Raw genomic sequence first — 13,061 nt, 5'->3', positions numbered from 1 at the left:
AAAGGAGACCCTGTGGCGGAAGGAAGCCAATGAGGTAGGGGAGCAGACCAAGCGGACTGTGAGGCCAGGAGTGATCACAGGTCTGGGTTTCATTCCCATACAATGGGAAGCCACCAAAGGGTTTTAGCTACGATCTGATTTATGCAGTAAAAAAGATGCCCCTGGCTACAGTGTAGGGGAATTAAATTAGGGGAAAGTCAAGTGAGGAAACAGAGAAGGGTGTCTGCCCAGAGATGGTGGCAGTGGAGGAGGAAAGAAGAGAAAGGATTTGTGAAACATTTTTGGAAGTAGAAACGACAGGATGGGCCTATTAATGAAAGGCGAAGACAGAGGGGAGGGAAAGCCAAGGCTGATGCAGGTTCCTGGCCTTAGTACTTGGGTGTTCCTTTGTGGGAGGGAGGGGTGGAGTGGTCCACTTTGAACATGTTCTATTAGAGGTAGCAGTGGACGTCCAAAGGATGATGTCAGGTAGCCAGTCAGAGATATGCATTTGACCTGGGACTGGGGATTTGGGTTGGAGGTATAAATTTGGAATTGTCAGTCAGGGGAATAATGTTATCCCCTAGTGAAAGGGGAGAGAAAGAAGAGAAGGCCCAGGACCTGGCCTGGGGACTCCAACATTAAAAGGGAAGGGAGAGGAAGAAGGAATTATGGTGGGGAAAGGAGAGGAAGCCAGAGAGAGAGCAGGAAACAGAGGAGGGTGGCCTCCTCGGCCTAGAGGGGAGAGTGCTTTCAGAAGACAGTGGTGGGGAAAAGGCAGAGAGAGCAACAACTATGCCAGATACAGCTGAGAGGCCGAGGGGCATGAGGACAGAAAAAGGCACCCCGAGATGTGGGTGGGGTGCTACCCATGACAGTAGCAGGAAAAGCTGTGTCAGAATTGGGGTAGGAAGGTGGATGGGGGTGGGGCAAATAGGCAGCAGGAAAGTGGAGAGAGAAGTTTGGTTTTACATGGTAATAAAGAAATATACCTGCAGGGGATGAGCTACCGAGGGTGGGATATTTGGGGACAAGAAATGCTGGAATGTGTTTGGAAATATCAACATGATCACTGGAGAGTGAGAGATTGTGCCCCGGGTTTGTTGTTTTTCTAAATAATGATAAGAACTTCTGATTGTGTAACTCCTCACAGTTTACAAAGTGTTGTCACACACACTCTGGCACCTCATCCTCACAGCCATCCTGCGAGGTATGCAGCAGCCCCCTTTCCAGATGCAGAAGCCAAAGCTTAGAAGAACCGAGGGACAAGCTTGGGGCCAGAGCCAGGAGGTGGCAGGGCCAGGACCCCACCCCCAGGCTGCTCTCGGCAAAACCCAGGACCCTGCTGTCCCCACAGTGGTGCTGTCCCAGTGAACTGGCACCAAAATGGGATGGTTCTCACAGCACGGGTCGGTTGTGCCTTTGATGGCGTCTCTCAAGCAGATTTTACAGTTCCACTGAGCCCGTCACCCCTGCCTGCTGGCCCATCGTTTGGGAAGCCATAGCTGCTTCAAAACATGGGACTTTGCCCCACTTCCTGGCTCCATTTAACTGAGCTTTGAAGTCTTCAGAATTTATAAAAGTGCCCAAAAGTCTCTGACAGGTGTCAGAGAAAGTGTGTAAGCCCACATAGCTCACACCCAGCTTCTCAGGCTCGTCAGCGTGGGGACTGCCAGCAGCGTGACAGTGGGCAAGTCATCTAACCTCTGAACCTCAGTCTCCACGTCGTGAAATGGGGTGTTAATAAGACCCATGTCCTAGGATCGTTGTGAGGATGGAATGAGACAGTGGGTACAAAGCACTTAGCATAACTCTCAGCACGCAGTGGCTGCTCTGCTAATGCTACCCATGATTATTTTTATTCATTCATTCATTCACCCACTGATTCACTCGTTCTTGCATCAAATAGACATTTGTTAAGCACCTACTCTGTGCCAAGCATTGCTCCAGGCACAGCAAATGCAGAGATGCATCCACTCCACATGCTTCCTGAGCTCAAGAAGCACGTTTTAATGAGGAAAGTGATGTTGGAACACAAACAATTCTGGCCGCACAGCAATAACCAAGGTGCAAAATGCTGTGGGTTTCCAGAGAAGAGAAGGTCACATCCAGCAGGGGCAGTCGGGGCAGGCTTCGTGGAAGGCTGAGAAGGTGGGAAGAGCATTCCCTGTGGGAGGGGACCGCTGCAGCTGAGCAAAACCACAGGAGCTGGAAAGGGCAGAGCACACTCAGGGGATGGTGAGGAAGCAAACAGGAGCGTCAGCCTCAAGAAGAAGTGGGGGAGGGAAGAAGGCTGGTTCTCCTGGTTTTCTTGGGGGATTGTGAGAGGCTCTGAGTGTTGGTCCAGCAGACTCAGCAGAGAGCAGCCTGGGTGAAAGGAGGGAGTGGCAACTCCAGGCACTACGGTGGCCTTGCACCATGGGGTGCCAAGAACCCAACCTAGGAGCTGTTGGTCTGGCTTTGTATCTGTAGTCCTGGGAGGCAGTGGGGGCTGGGGGAGATGAGGGGCAGAGTGTCAGGATGCATCCCAAGCTACCACATAGGTTTAGGGAAGCCTTTGTGGCGCGTGCTCACTCTGTAACAGATCGAAGAATTTGACCCAAACTAGCAACCTCACCGCTGGAACTGGCACTCAAAACTCTTTAAAGAAGAGAGAGCCAGGGCCAACTGCCTTTCCGGGGTTACTACCATGGTGCAGGGACCTTGTGTGTACCCCAGCTACTCCAGATTCAGGGCAGAAGGACTGGACTCCAACATGTGAGGAGGCCTTGATCCCTCACCTCGCACTGGGAGCTGGCTTCAGGGGGTGGTGAAGACATTCTAGGAGACCCAAGGGGCAGGGGCACAGAGGAAGGGTGTCAGTGCTGGGTTTATGTGGTGGCTTCTCAGCCACAGCCTGGGACAGGGGGCGCCTGCTCTGATCATCTCATAAGGTTAGTGAGACTCACGGACCCACAGAGTCCAGGGGCTTTTAAACTCCAGCTCTGGAATCCCTTGTTCAAACAACGTATTGTGGAATGTGATGCATAAAACAAAATGCATTAACACACAGATGCTCTAGTTGAACAGAGCAGTGGGCCCCCGGGGCTGCCTTTTACCACACATGTCATGACCCTCAGATTTTGTCAAACTCTTGCATTTCACAGAAGAGAAATGCAGAGCCTAGAGAGAACTGACCAGCCCAAGGCCACCAACCTCATCTCTGGCAGAGCTAGGAACTTTAAGAAGTAAATGAGCCCAAGGATGAGAAAGTGCTTTGTAAAGTGTAAAGTGCTATTGAAATGTAAGACTACGGTAATCTTCACCAGCTACATCTCCATGAAATTCTCAGGCATTTCTCAGGGGCACTACTTTGTGGGAGGCAGCCAGGGGGAAAAATGAACAAGCCTGAGAGTGCTGGCATCATAGGCAGTATGGAAAGAACTTGGGGTTTGGACCCTGAAGACACAGAGGCCCAGCGCTGCCACTAACAAGTTGTGTAACCTTGGACCTCACTTCAGTTTCCTTTTCTGGAAAAATGCTTTGCCTGCCTTCCTTCTGAGACGGTGTGGCGCTCAAGGGAGACCGTGCACGTGAGGGTGCTTTTAACAAGGCCAAGCACTCCACAAATACAGCCGTCTTACAAGGTGCAGTAGTGATGGAAAAGCAGAAGACCCCAAGGCTTGCAAGACTCGTGTTTAGCCCTCACAGGCACTTCCTGTCCCCGAGCACTGCAGCCAGCTGCTGACAGTTCTGGAACCCAAGTGCCTGTCTCCCCTGGCCCTTGGCTAGACACATCTCCATAGGTCATGCTGCACCCTGGACATGCAAGGTGTCTAAGGCGCTAACTCCCATCACCGGGCGCTGACTCAGCCCCCAGGAGCTCTGTCTCTCCTTTCACACCCTGTGGGGGCCAGAAGGCGCCCAGCCAGCTGCTCAGCATCCCCTAAACCTCACTGGCTTCTGCATCTTGGGATGGTGCAGCGGGCCAGACTGGATTTGTTTCAGGAAAGAAAGAAGTGATTTCTCTTGAAGACCTTGGAGAGCTCTTCCTGCCCTCCCTGGGTGTTCCTAGCTGGGGGCCCTCCAGAGCCAGTGTCTGCATTTCCCTCTGAATGTGCACATTCAGGCTGAAACATAGGAAGAGGTGGGGGGACCCTGTGGATGCGGTCTGTTCCATTCTTTGGGAGAATCTGGCAAGCTGGTGCTCCCAGCGGGCAGGAAGAGGCCTCAGACATTCATTTCTGTGCTGCCTGGGGTGTGACCCTGGGCACGCTGACTTCCTGCAGGGCCCTTGTTTTCTCCATATGGGAGGGTGATGCAAAGAAATCGACCATGGGACACCTGAGTTTTTATGATTCAGACATGAGCTCTGAGCTTTCATTCATTCAATTAGCCAATAAATATTTATTGAGCACCTGTTGAATGCTAGGCATGGTTCTAGGCACTGGGGAACAAAACAGACCAGAAGTTCTGCCTTCATGGAGCTGACATTCTAATGGGACCAGACAGAGAAGGAAGAGGTAAATGAGAATATGGAATTGTCAGCTGTTGGTCAGAGCTCTGGGAAGAGAGCATTAGTGAGAGATAGAGAACAGGGTGGTGGTGCAGTGGTGGGGGTGGTTGCTAATTTTTGGAGCGTGTGCAGGCAAGGCCTCACTGAGAAGGAACAGGGGGGCAAAGGTTTAAGGGAGATGAAGGTGGGAGCCAGCAGTGTGGATGTCTGGAGGAAGAGCATCCTAGGCAGAGAACAGCATGTGCAAAGTCCCTGAGGCAAGAACATGCCTGGGCTTCAGTACAGCGAGGAGGGAGTTGCAGGCGCAGGAGAGTGAGACAGAGGAGAGATAAGTAGTGATGGCTTTTAACCTTTTGTCTTGAGTTCTTAGAAAAAGATCCAGCAGGTCTGTCTAATAACTTTAGACATGTTCGTGTTCTCCCAACTGAGAGGCTAATTTCATCCCTCTGTTTAAATGCGGTGACTTTGTCAGGAGAGTTGTTCAAACCTCAACAACAAAGCCTCCTGCTCCTCCAGGGCTCATTCACACAGGGACTCGGGACTCAGGATAGAAAGGGCCTTGGTTCAACTCCCAGCACCTGACACTTCCTAGGCTGTGTTACCTTGGAAAGGGCATTCAGCCTCTCTGAGCCTCAGCTTCCCTGATAAACCTCATCGGTTGCCTCATCCATAAAACGGGTTACTAATACATGCCTACCTCTCTTGATTGTTAAATTTAAATTAATGAGATCATAAATGTGAAAGTGCCTTTTGCATTGAAATGGGCAAGATGAGCGTCAGGAAGTTCTTTGTTTTCCTCAGTGGAGCCTGTGGGAAGGGTCTGTCCGTGGTTCCCACTTCCCTCCACCACCCAGCTGCTTATATGGTGTCCCACATGGCCCCTGCTGACTATCACTGCACCCGAGCCCGAATCTGATTCATGGACACTCATCCAACACTCAGGGCTCCGTGAGGCAAGGCTGGCTGGGTTCCCCAGGAACACTCTGGGGCTGACTTGCCTCATAGCGTGTCCGGGAGGACTCCCAACCCATTGTACTGGTCGGATGGGACTGGGTGGGCCCAGCGGCTCCTCTCCAGCATCCCCTCCCCATTCCTCCTCCAGGTACAATGGCCCCAACCTGGTTCTGAAGTACGACCGGGCCCAGAAGCGGCTGGTGAACATCGCGGTCGACGAGCGCAGCTCACCCTACTACGCGCTGCGGGACCGGCAGGGGAACGCCATCGGGGTCACAGCCTGCGACATCGACGGCGACGGCCGGGAGGAGATCTACTTCCTCAACACCAATAACGCCTTCTCGGGTAAGGGCTGGGGCTCAGGTCTTTTCCTGCTTCCCATCTTCTCCCTCCCAGCACCAACTTGGGGAGGGCCGTGGGAACCCTGGCCCTTCCTCAGGCAACTGTCATCGTCCCCCTAGGCACTGCCCCCTGCTGCCGCAGGACCTCTCTGGGTCCCAGAACAACTTTTTCTCTTGCGTCTGAGCCTGTAGGTCTCATCTCCTGAACTCTGGGCCTGGAGATGGACAGGGTGAGCAGAGACGGAGGCTCTCCCTCAGACTGAGTATCCCCACCACCACCTCCTAATGTGAGCCCTCCTCACCCCTCTCCCCAAATTCTTGCCAAGCACCTACACTATGCCAGCCTAGAGGTGCTGAGGATACAACTGTATAGAAGAGAGACCTTGAGTTCATGGAGCCTTTTCTTGCAGGAGCTTCTCGAACTGAAGTGTGCATCCGAATCCCCTAGAGGTCTTGTGCAAATGCAGACTGATTCAGCAGGCCTGGGTGGGGCCGAGACCCTGCACTTCTGACCCGTTCCCAGGCTATGATGACGATGCCTCTGGGTCAGAGACCACACTTTGAGTAACAAGGTCCTGCGTGCTAAGGAATGGATGAGGGAAATTGATGCCCAGAAGGCTAAATGACAGTGACAATAATAACAGTTAATACTTAAGTAGCACCTATTGTGTGTCAGACCCTGATATAAGCATTTACATTAATTATCTCATTTAGGCCTCACACACCTCGGTACTGGTAAATGCCACTGTACAATTGAGGAAACTGAGGCACAAAGAGGTTACCTGACTTGCCCAAGGCCACGCAGCTTGTAAGTCCCAGGATTCAAACCCAGGAGTCTGACTCCAGATCCATCCTCTTAATCAAGATGCTCTACAGCTTTCCTCAACCCTGTGTCCTCACTGCCTCTTGGAGAGCCTAGCTTGCAGTGCTTGCTCAGTGTCTCATGATTTGGGGGCTGTGCCCTTGTGGCAGCAGATCAAGGGGGTTTCCCACCCCTGATGCTTGCATTTTCTCAGGCTCAGATCTCAGGATCTCAGCCCAGGCCTGTGGGGCTGTAACATCTCTGTGGAAGTCCCAGGCCACAGTGTCCCGAGATAAGGGACACTGTGAGGGATGTAGGGCCCTGTGTCCCTGTGGGGCCAGGCTGAATATGCAGTGGGCTCCTCCAGAAGGCAGCCCTCTTTCGGGTCTGCTTTGGATGAAGCTCTGTGGTTCAGACTTGAGCAGTCATCATCCTGGACCTCCCAACCTCCTGGAGGCCGGTAACTGCCTGGCTATGAGGACCACCTTCCTTGTGCTCCACTCCCCACCCTGACACATATACACTGGCTTTCCCCTGAGCCACGACATTACCGTTATTGGTTGTTGAGCCCAAGCCAGGATCCAGCCCCTAGACTGCCCCCGATGTTGAGTCCTGCAGTTGCATGAATGGGAGGGGAAGAGGTTAGGGCTCATGCCAGGGGCAGGGGCAGGCAGTGCTGTCTGGCTGGCAGCCAGCCTCATGCAGCCAAGAAACAATGAGCCACAGCCCTGAGTGGTGTTTTATGGGTTTTCATCTCATCTTGCCACCAAGTGAGGCCTGAGAGATAGTAATTATCCCTACACAAATATCAGGGCATGATTATGCAGCTGGATTTACTGCCCTCTCTCCAGCCAAGCCAAGATTGGATTAGGACACAATTAATTGATGGGCTGATCAACTCTTTAATGTGGGACAAGGTCAGAAAGGGAGCAGTGTCAAGGGATGCCTGCAGAAGGGGTGAGTCCCCAGGAAGTCTCCCAGAGGCTGGGAAGCTGGAGCAAGGAGAACTGTGGAAGTGTGGGCTCAGCAAGCAGATGCCAGAGGAAGGGGACAGACCATCCCCTATTCACCAAGCACAGAGCACCTGCTGTGGCAGCCACCAGGTGTCTCTGAAACAGCAGCCCCTCCCACGCTCTTAGAGTGCTGCATTGTGAATCCCAGAGCCCTGGTTCCCTGCCCAGGCTGCACATTAGGGTCACCTGGGGAGCTTTCAACAATCCCAGCTAAGCGGCACTCCAGTCAATCCCATCAGAATCTCTAGGAGTGGGATGCAGTCACCAGATGGTAAAGACCTCCAGGCAATTCCCCATATACCAAGATGGAAGGCCACTACCTCAGAATCATGCTAGTTTCATGCTCAGCCTCACAACAATCCTACTCATTTATTAATGCATTCATCCATTGGACAAATATTTACTGAGCACTTACTATTCTAGGGACTGAGGATGCCTCAGTGAATAAAACACAAAAATCCTGCCCTCATGAAGTTTACACTCTATCCTCAACACAGCCTTGCGTTTCTCTGGGTATCTGAGTCCCCTCTCCCAATCCCCTGCCTGTACTCAAAGCTCCTTGAAGGCAAAACCTTGTATCGTTCATGTTGTGGCCCCCTTCGGCCCCAGTCAGACATTACACATCCTAAGAGCTAAGTTAAAATTTGATAAATAAATCCCAGGAAGAACAGACAGGCGTGAGCTGTTGGACCTGAGAGAGGGTTTGCCAACTGAGGGAAGTCAAGAAAGGCAGGCACAGTGGAGGCGCCAGAAAGGCCCTGAGCTCCTGAGATCAAGGCCATAAGTGTGCACTGGGAGAGGCCAGAGCCGGCCCCCGGGGTGGGGGTAAGGCAACAGTGCCCAGCAGCCTCAGTGCTGGCCACCTTCTATGGGTTTCAGGGATGTCTGTGGGTTTGAGTTAATTTTTCAGTTGAGTGATCCCATTGATTCATCGGCAATGGGCAGGGTGTGGAGCAGGGACATTGTGCTGTGTCAGCACTTCCTTGGGCCCAGCTGGCATGGCACTCAGCCATTGCCACCCTGCCCACTCTCCAGGGGCCCCCAACCAGCCCAGGCATGCCCATGGCATTTGGCTGTGCCCCTGGCATGTGCCAGGATGTTGGAGCAACCTGTGGAAGCATGGTCCCTCTCTCCTCCCTTGGCCAGCCTTTGGGATGGTAGCATTGGAGTTCCTGGAAGAGGGCGAGCACCCTGCATTCCAACAACATCCTGGGGGAGTCATTCTGTACAAACCTGGGGTCTGCCCCTTAGTTACTGTGTGACCTTGGACAGGTTACTTGACCTCTCTCAGCCTCAACTCCCTCGTCTAAAATCACGCCAACTTCTTAAGCTCAATTCCCACCAGTGGCTCCATATCCAAAGCCCTTCCCATCACCTCCAGCACCCCTCCTATGTGACCCAGGTTGCCTTTCTGATCTTCTTTCCTCCACTGTTCCTCTTACTCACTGCCTTCCCACCTGAGGCCTTCGTACTTGCTGTTCCCTCTACCTGAAACGCTTTTCCCACTGATGTTCTCCAGGCTCACTCCTTCATTCAGGCCCCTCCTCCAGTGAGATCTTTCCTGAGCCCCTTATCTAAAATTGTAGCCACATTACCCTCTGTGCACTTAACTGGCTTTATTTTCCTTCACAGTACTGACCACTATCTGAAAATAAGCGATTTTTTGTTTGTTGTCCATCTCTCCTACCAGGGTCTTAGTTCCATGGGAGTGTCTTGTTCACTGCTATAGTCCAGATCCAAAGGAGTGCCTGTCACTTAGTAAGCATTAAATACATATTTTTGAATGAACACCTGAGATAGTGGATGAAAGCACTTATTACAGTGCCCAGGACTTAATAAGCACTCCACACAATAGCCGTTTTAGTCCTGTGGCTCTGAAGAAAGCCAGAGCCACTCAAAGTGTCATGGGCAGAGGTCCACAGGCCTTTCTCCTGGCCTGTGGGAAGGAGAGACCGTGGGAGCAAAGAGAAAAGGACCGCAGTATAACACCATGCAGATGAGGGGCCCAGTGGGCCTGGGTCAAGGGCTGAGAATTGGCAAGTGGGTAAGGGAAAGGAGAAGGAGGAAGACTGACCACCATCCCAGGACAGCCTGGGCCAGGAAACCAGCTTATGGCTTCACCAGCCTGGAAAAATACAAGCCACTGAGTAGCATCTCAGGCAACACTACTCAGGGAAACCAGGTAGGAGAGTGTGTAGGATGCAGGGGGACAAGAGGCAGGTGCCGATACCTCACCTCCATATCCAGGAACCTAGGATGTTCTGCAGCTCCTAGTCAGAGCCCATCCCCTGGGGGATCACACACTAGCTCACCCCTGCTGCTTCACTGAATAGCCCTGAGCACTCCCACCCACATGGGCTGGCCTGGGGTAACGAACAGAAGCATGGGTAGCAAATGGCTCAGTGTGAACTGTGAGCCCCTACAGGATTTTCATGTATTTTCATGCATTCAGTTCCACAAAATGATGATTGAAGATCTGCTATGTGTGGGGTACTGCTCAAATAATTTATGTGTCTCCCTCCTTCCTACATAAACAGCATGCCCAACTCATGGTTCCACTCTTTGCTCTTTTCATTTAACAATGCAGTTTGGATTTGATTTCATGGCAGTACACAGACAGCTTTCTCATTCTTTTTATGGTTGTATAGTACTCCACTGTGCCATTAATTTAATTGGTCTTCTATTGATGAAAGATTACTTGCAGTCAGGTTTTGCCTTTCGCCCTTACAAAGCATGCTACCAAATGAGTAAGTTTGTACCACATGCCATTTCCCACAATTGTAGGCATGTTTGTGAGTTCGTAGAAATAGAATTACTGCCTCAAATGAATATACATGTGTAGTTTTCATAGCCACTGCCAAATTGTCCTTCCTAGGGCCACTGCTCAGGACGTTCCCATCAACCAAATATGCAAGCAAGCCCTTTCCAACACCCCCAACACAATATTTCATCTATTTTTACAGTATTTGCTAATCTGACAGGGAAAAAATGATATCTAAGTACAGTTTTAATTTTCATTTTTGTTAAAATGCAGGAGACTGAGAAGATTTTTATATATTTGGATCTCTTGTCTGCTCATAGCCTCTGCCTATTTTTGTATTGATTATTGGTCTTTTCCTTATTGAGTTGTAACAGCTCTTTATAAATTAGGGAATTAGCCCTTTGTCTATAGAACAAGTTGAAGATACTTTTCCCTTGTTTGTCTTTTTTTTCTTTTGTCTTTGCTCTTGGTGGATGTTGTAATGTGGAACATTTTCATTTTTATGGACTTGGATTTATCACTTTTTTGTGGGGGGGGCTCTGTGTCATACTTAAAGAGGCCTTCAGCAGAGGTTCTTGTAACTTCTTAGAGAGGAGAAGGAGCATCAGTCACCTCGATAAAGAGAAGGGTGTTTGGATGGGTGGTACTTCCAGCCTCTTCTGCCTTCACAGCAGAGGAGCTGACTGATCTTGAGAGAAGCACCCCTGGTCGGGCAGCTCCTCCACCTAGTCCCAGTTCCAACTGTACCCAGATATTCTGCACCTCACTACTCCAAGTGTGACGCATGGGCCATAAGCATGGCAATCAGCCAGGCGCTCTTAAAAATGCAGACTCTTAGGCCCCACCACAGACCTCCGAAACCAGAATCTGAATTTAATCTCCAGGAGCTTCCTGAACCCAGCAAAGTCTGCGATGTATGGCCCTATGGCTCCACCCTCTTTTCCTAGGATTCTCTAGGTCCTAAAATGGATTCTAGGGTCTCCTGATCCCCCAGCCAGATTTTACTTGGATGCAAAGTCCTGATTTGCAGCTCTCCCAGCATGGGCCAAAGCAGCACAATACGGAACATGGGACCCCAGAGGCCATTCCCATGGTCCTAACAAGGACCCTTGGGAGCTGGGACTGCCTCCCATGAGTGACCCAGCTCTTTAATAACATGAGAGGGGGCTCTGCAACAGACAGACCACCTCACAACAGCTGTGCAACCTTAGGCAAATGACCTAACCCTCTGAGCCCCAGTTTCTCTCTGTGAAATGAAGACTCCACCTTCCTGGCACTGCTGCGGAGAGCACTGAAGGAGCTGATGTGGGCAAAGTGCCTGGCGGGAGCTGATCGGGTTTCCCTCTTCACCTTGGGATGGGGGAAGGAAGGCTGGGGTCAGCATTTACATCAGGGACCCAGCACAGCCTGGGCTCCTCTTTGAAAATGTCCTTTGACTGAATGTGCTCTTTCTTCCCCTGGAGCCATCACTGTCTTGCTGGTTTTCCATTGACTAAGTCTTATAAAGCCTTTTATACTTAACATCACAGTTGCCTCCTGAGTTGAGGATCTGCTGTGGTCATGTGCTGTGATTTCCTGGATGATGGTGGTGATGGTGATGGTGTTGTTACTATTTATTTAACTTACCATGTGCCAGGTATTGTTCTCAGCACTTTACGTACATTATCTAATTTAACCCTCACAACAACCTGATGAATAGGTGGCCATTCTCATTCCATTTTACAGATCAGAAAAACACAAGTTCATGAGTTGCCCAAGATCCACCTAGAGGGAGCGATGTTGCTGGCTACCTCCCCAGCCCTGCTGTTTGCCTGATGAATGAGGTTGGAGGCTGAGGCCTCTGTCTTGCCACAAAAACCTGCGCACCCTTCTCTCTACCACCAATACCACACCATGAGACAGACCATCTCCCAGGTGGGGAAAGCCCCCTGGGGAGAAGGCATTCCAATCCAGTGATCCTTAGGGAGAATCCTTTATGACACAACCTCATGCTCCCAGTGGCTCCAGGTGCCCTCTTATTCCCCTTTTCTAGTCTTCTGATGCCTCCTTCTCTGTCCCAAATGTGGTTTCTCCCCGGGACTCAAGCGACCCTGTTTATGGCCTGGCCTTTCCCTTCTCCCTAGCTCCAGACTCACTACTCTGTAAGGAGTCATGCCTCATAGCCAGTGACCTCTTGGCCACCCTGTGGTCACTTTAAATCAAAACTGTCTGAAGCCAGGCTCCTGCTCACCGCCAGCGAGCTCAGCATCCCTGCTTGGGTCACTGTTTCCACATTTTGGACAGCTCCCTCACTCTGCCGGCCACACTCAGCCAACCCCTCCTGCACCGGTGCTTCCTCCCCATCCTGATCAAGCCTGAGCTCCTACAAAAGTGGCCACTCGTTGCATTTTCTCCCTCACTAGTGCATTCACCCTTCACTCCCCTGCCAACTTAATCTTCCAGAAACACTGTTTTCCCCTGACTTTCCCCATATCAGAAGCCACCAATGGCCCCTTTGCCTTCAGTACTGGGTCTCCCCCACCCTGTCATGCTTCTCCTCCTCCACCTGCACAAACCCCCCTCCCCAGGCAAACTCAATGTCCCCTCTGTGCCTTTTTCCTGCCATCCTGCCTAAACTGTAGAGTGCAGTGCTGTTACTCTGACCCTTCAGTCTCAGTTCAGGTGCCTCCTCCCTTATGAAGCCCTCCCTGATCACAGCGACCTCTTCCATCCTGAT

The 13,061-nt window shown here is 51.3% G+C and overlaps 1 protein-coding gene across 2 annotated transcripts in view; it reads left to right on the top strand.

Moving 5' to 3' along the window:
- The window catches only part of CRTAC1 (cartilage acidic protein 1), a 166,292-nt gene that overhangs the window by 87,763 nt on the left and 65,468 nt on the right, over nt 1–13,061 (top strand). For both annotated transcript variants that reach the window (XM_050802888.1, XM_050802889.1), the window contains exon 3: nt 5,577–5,773. In XM_050802888.1, the coding sequence (XP_050658845.1) occupies nt 5,577–5,773 (197 nt within the window). The remainder of the gene's footprint in view (nt 1–5,576; nt 5,774–13,061) is intronic.

The sequence above is a fragment of the Macaca thibetana genome, chromosome 9 (assembly GCF_024542745.1).
Source record: "Macaca thibetana thibetana isolate TM-01 chromosome 9, ASM2454274v1, whole genome shotgun sequence".
Lineage (NCBI taxonomy): Eukaryota > Metazoa > Chordata > Mammalia > Primates > Cercopithecidae > Macaca > Macaca thibetana.
This window is presented reverse-complemented; position numbering and strand designations above follow the sequence as displayed.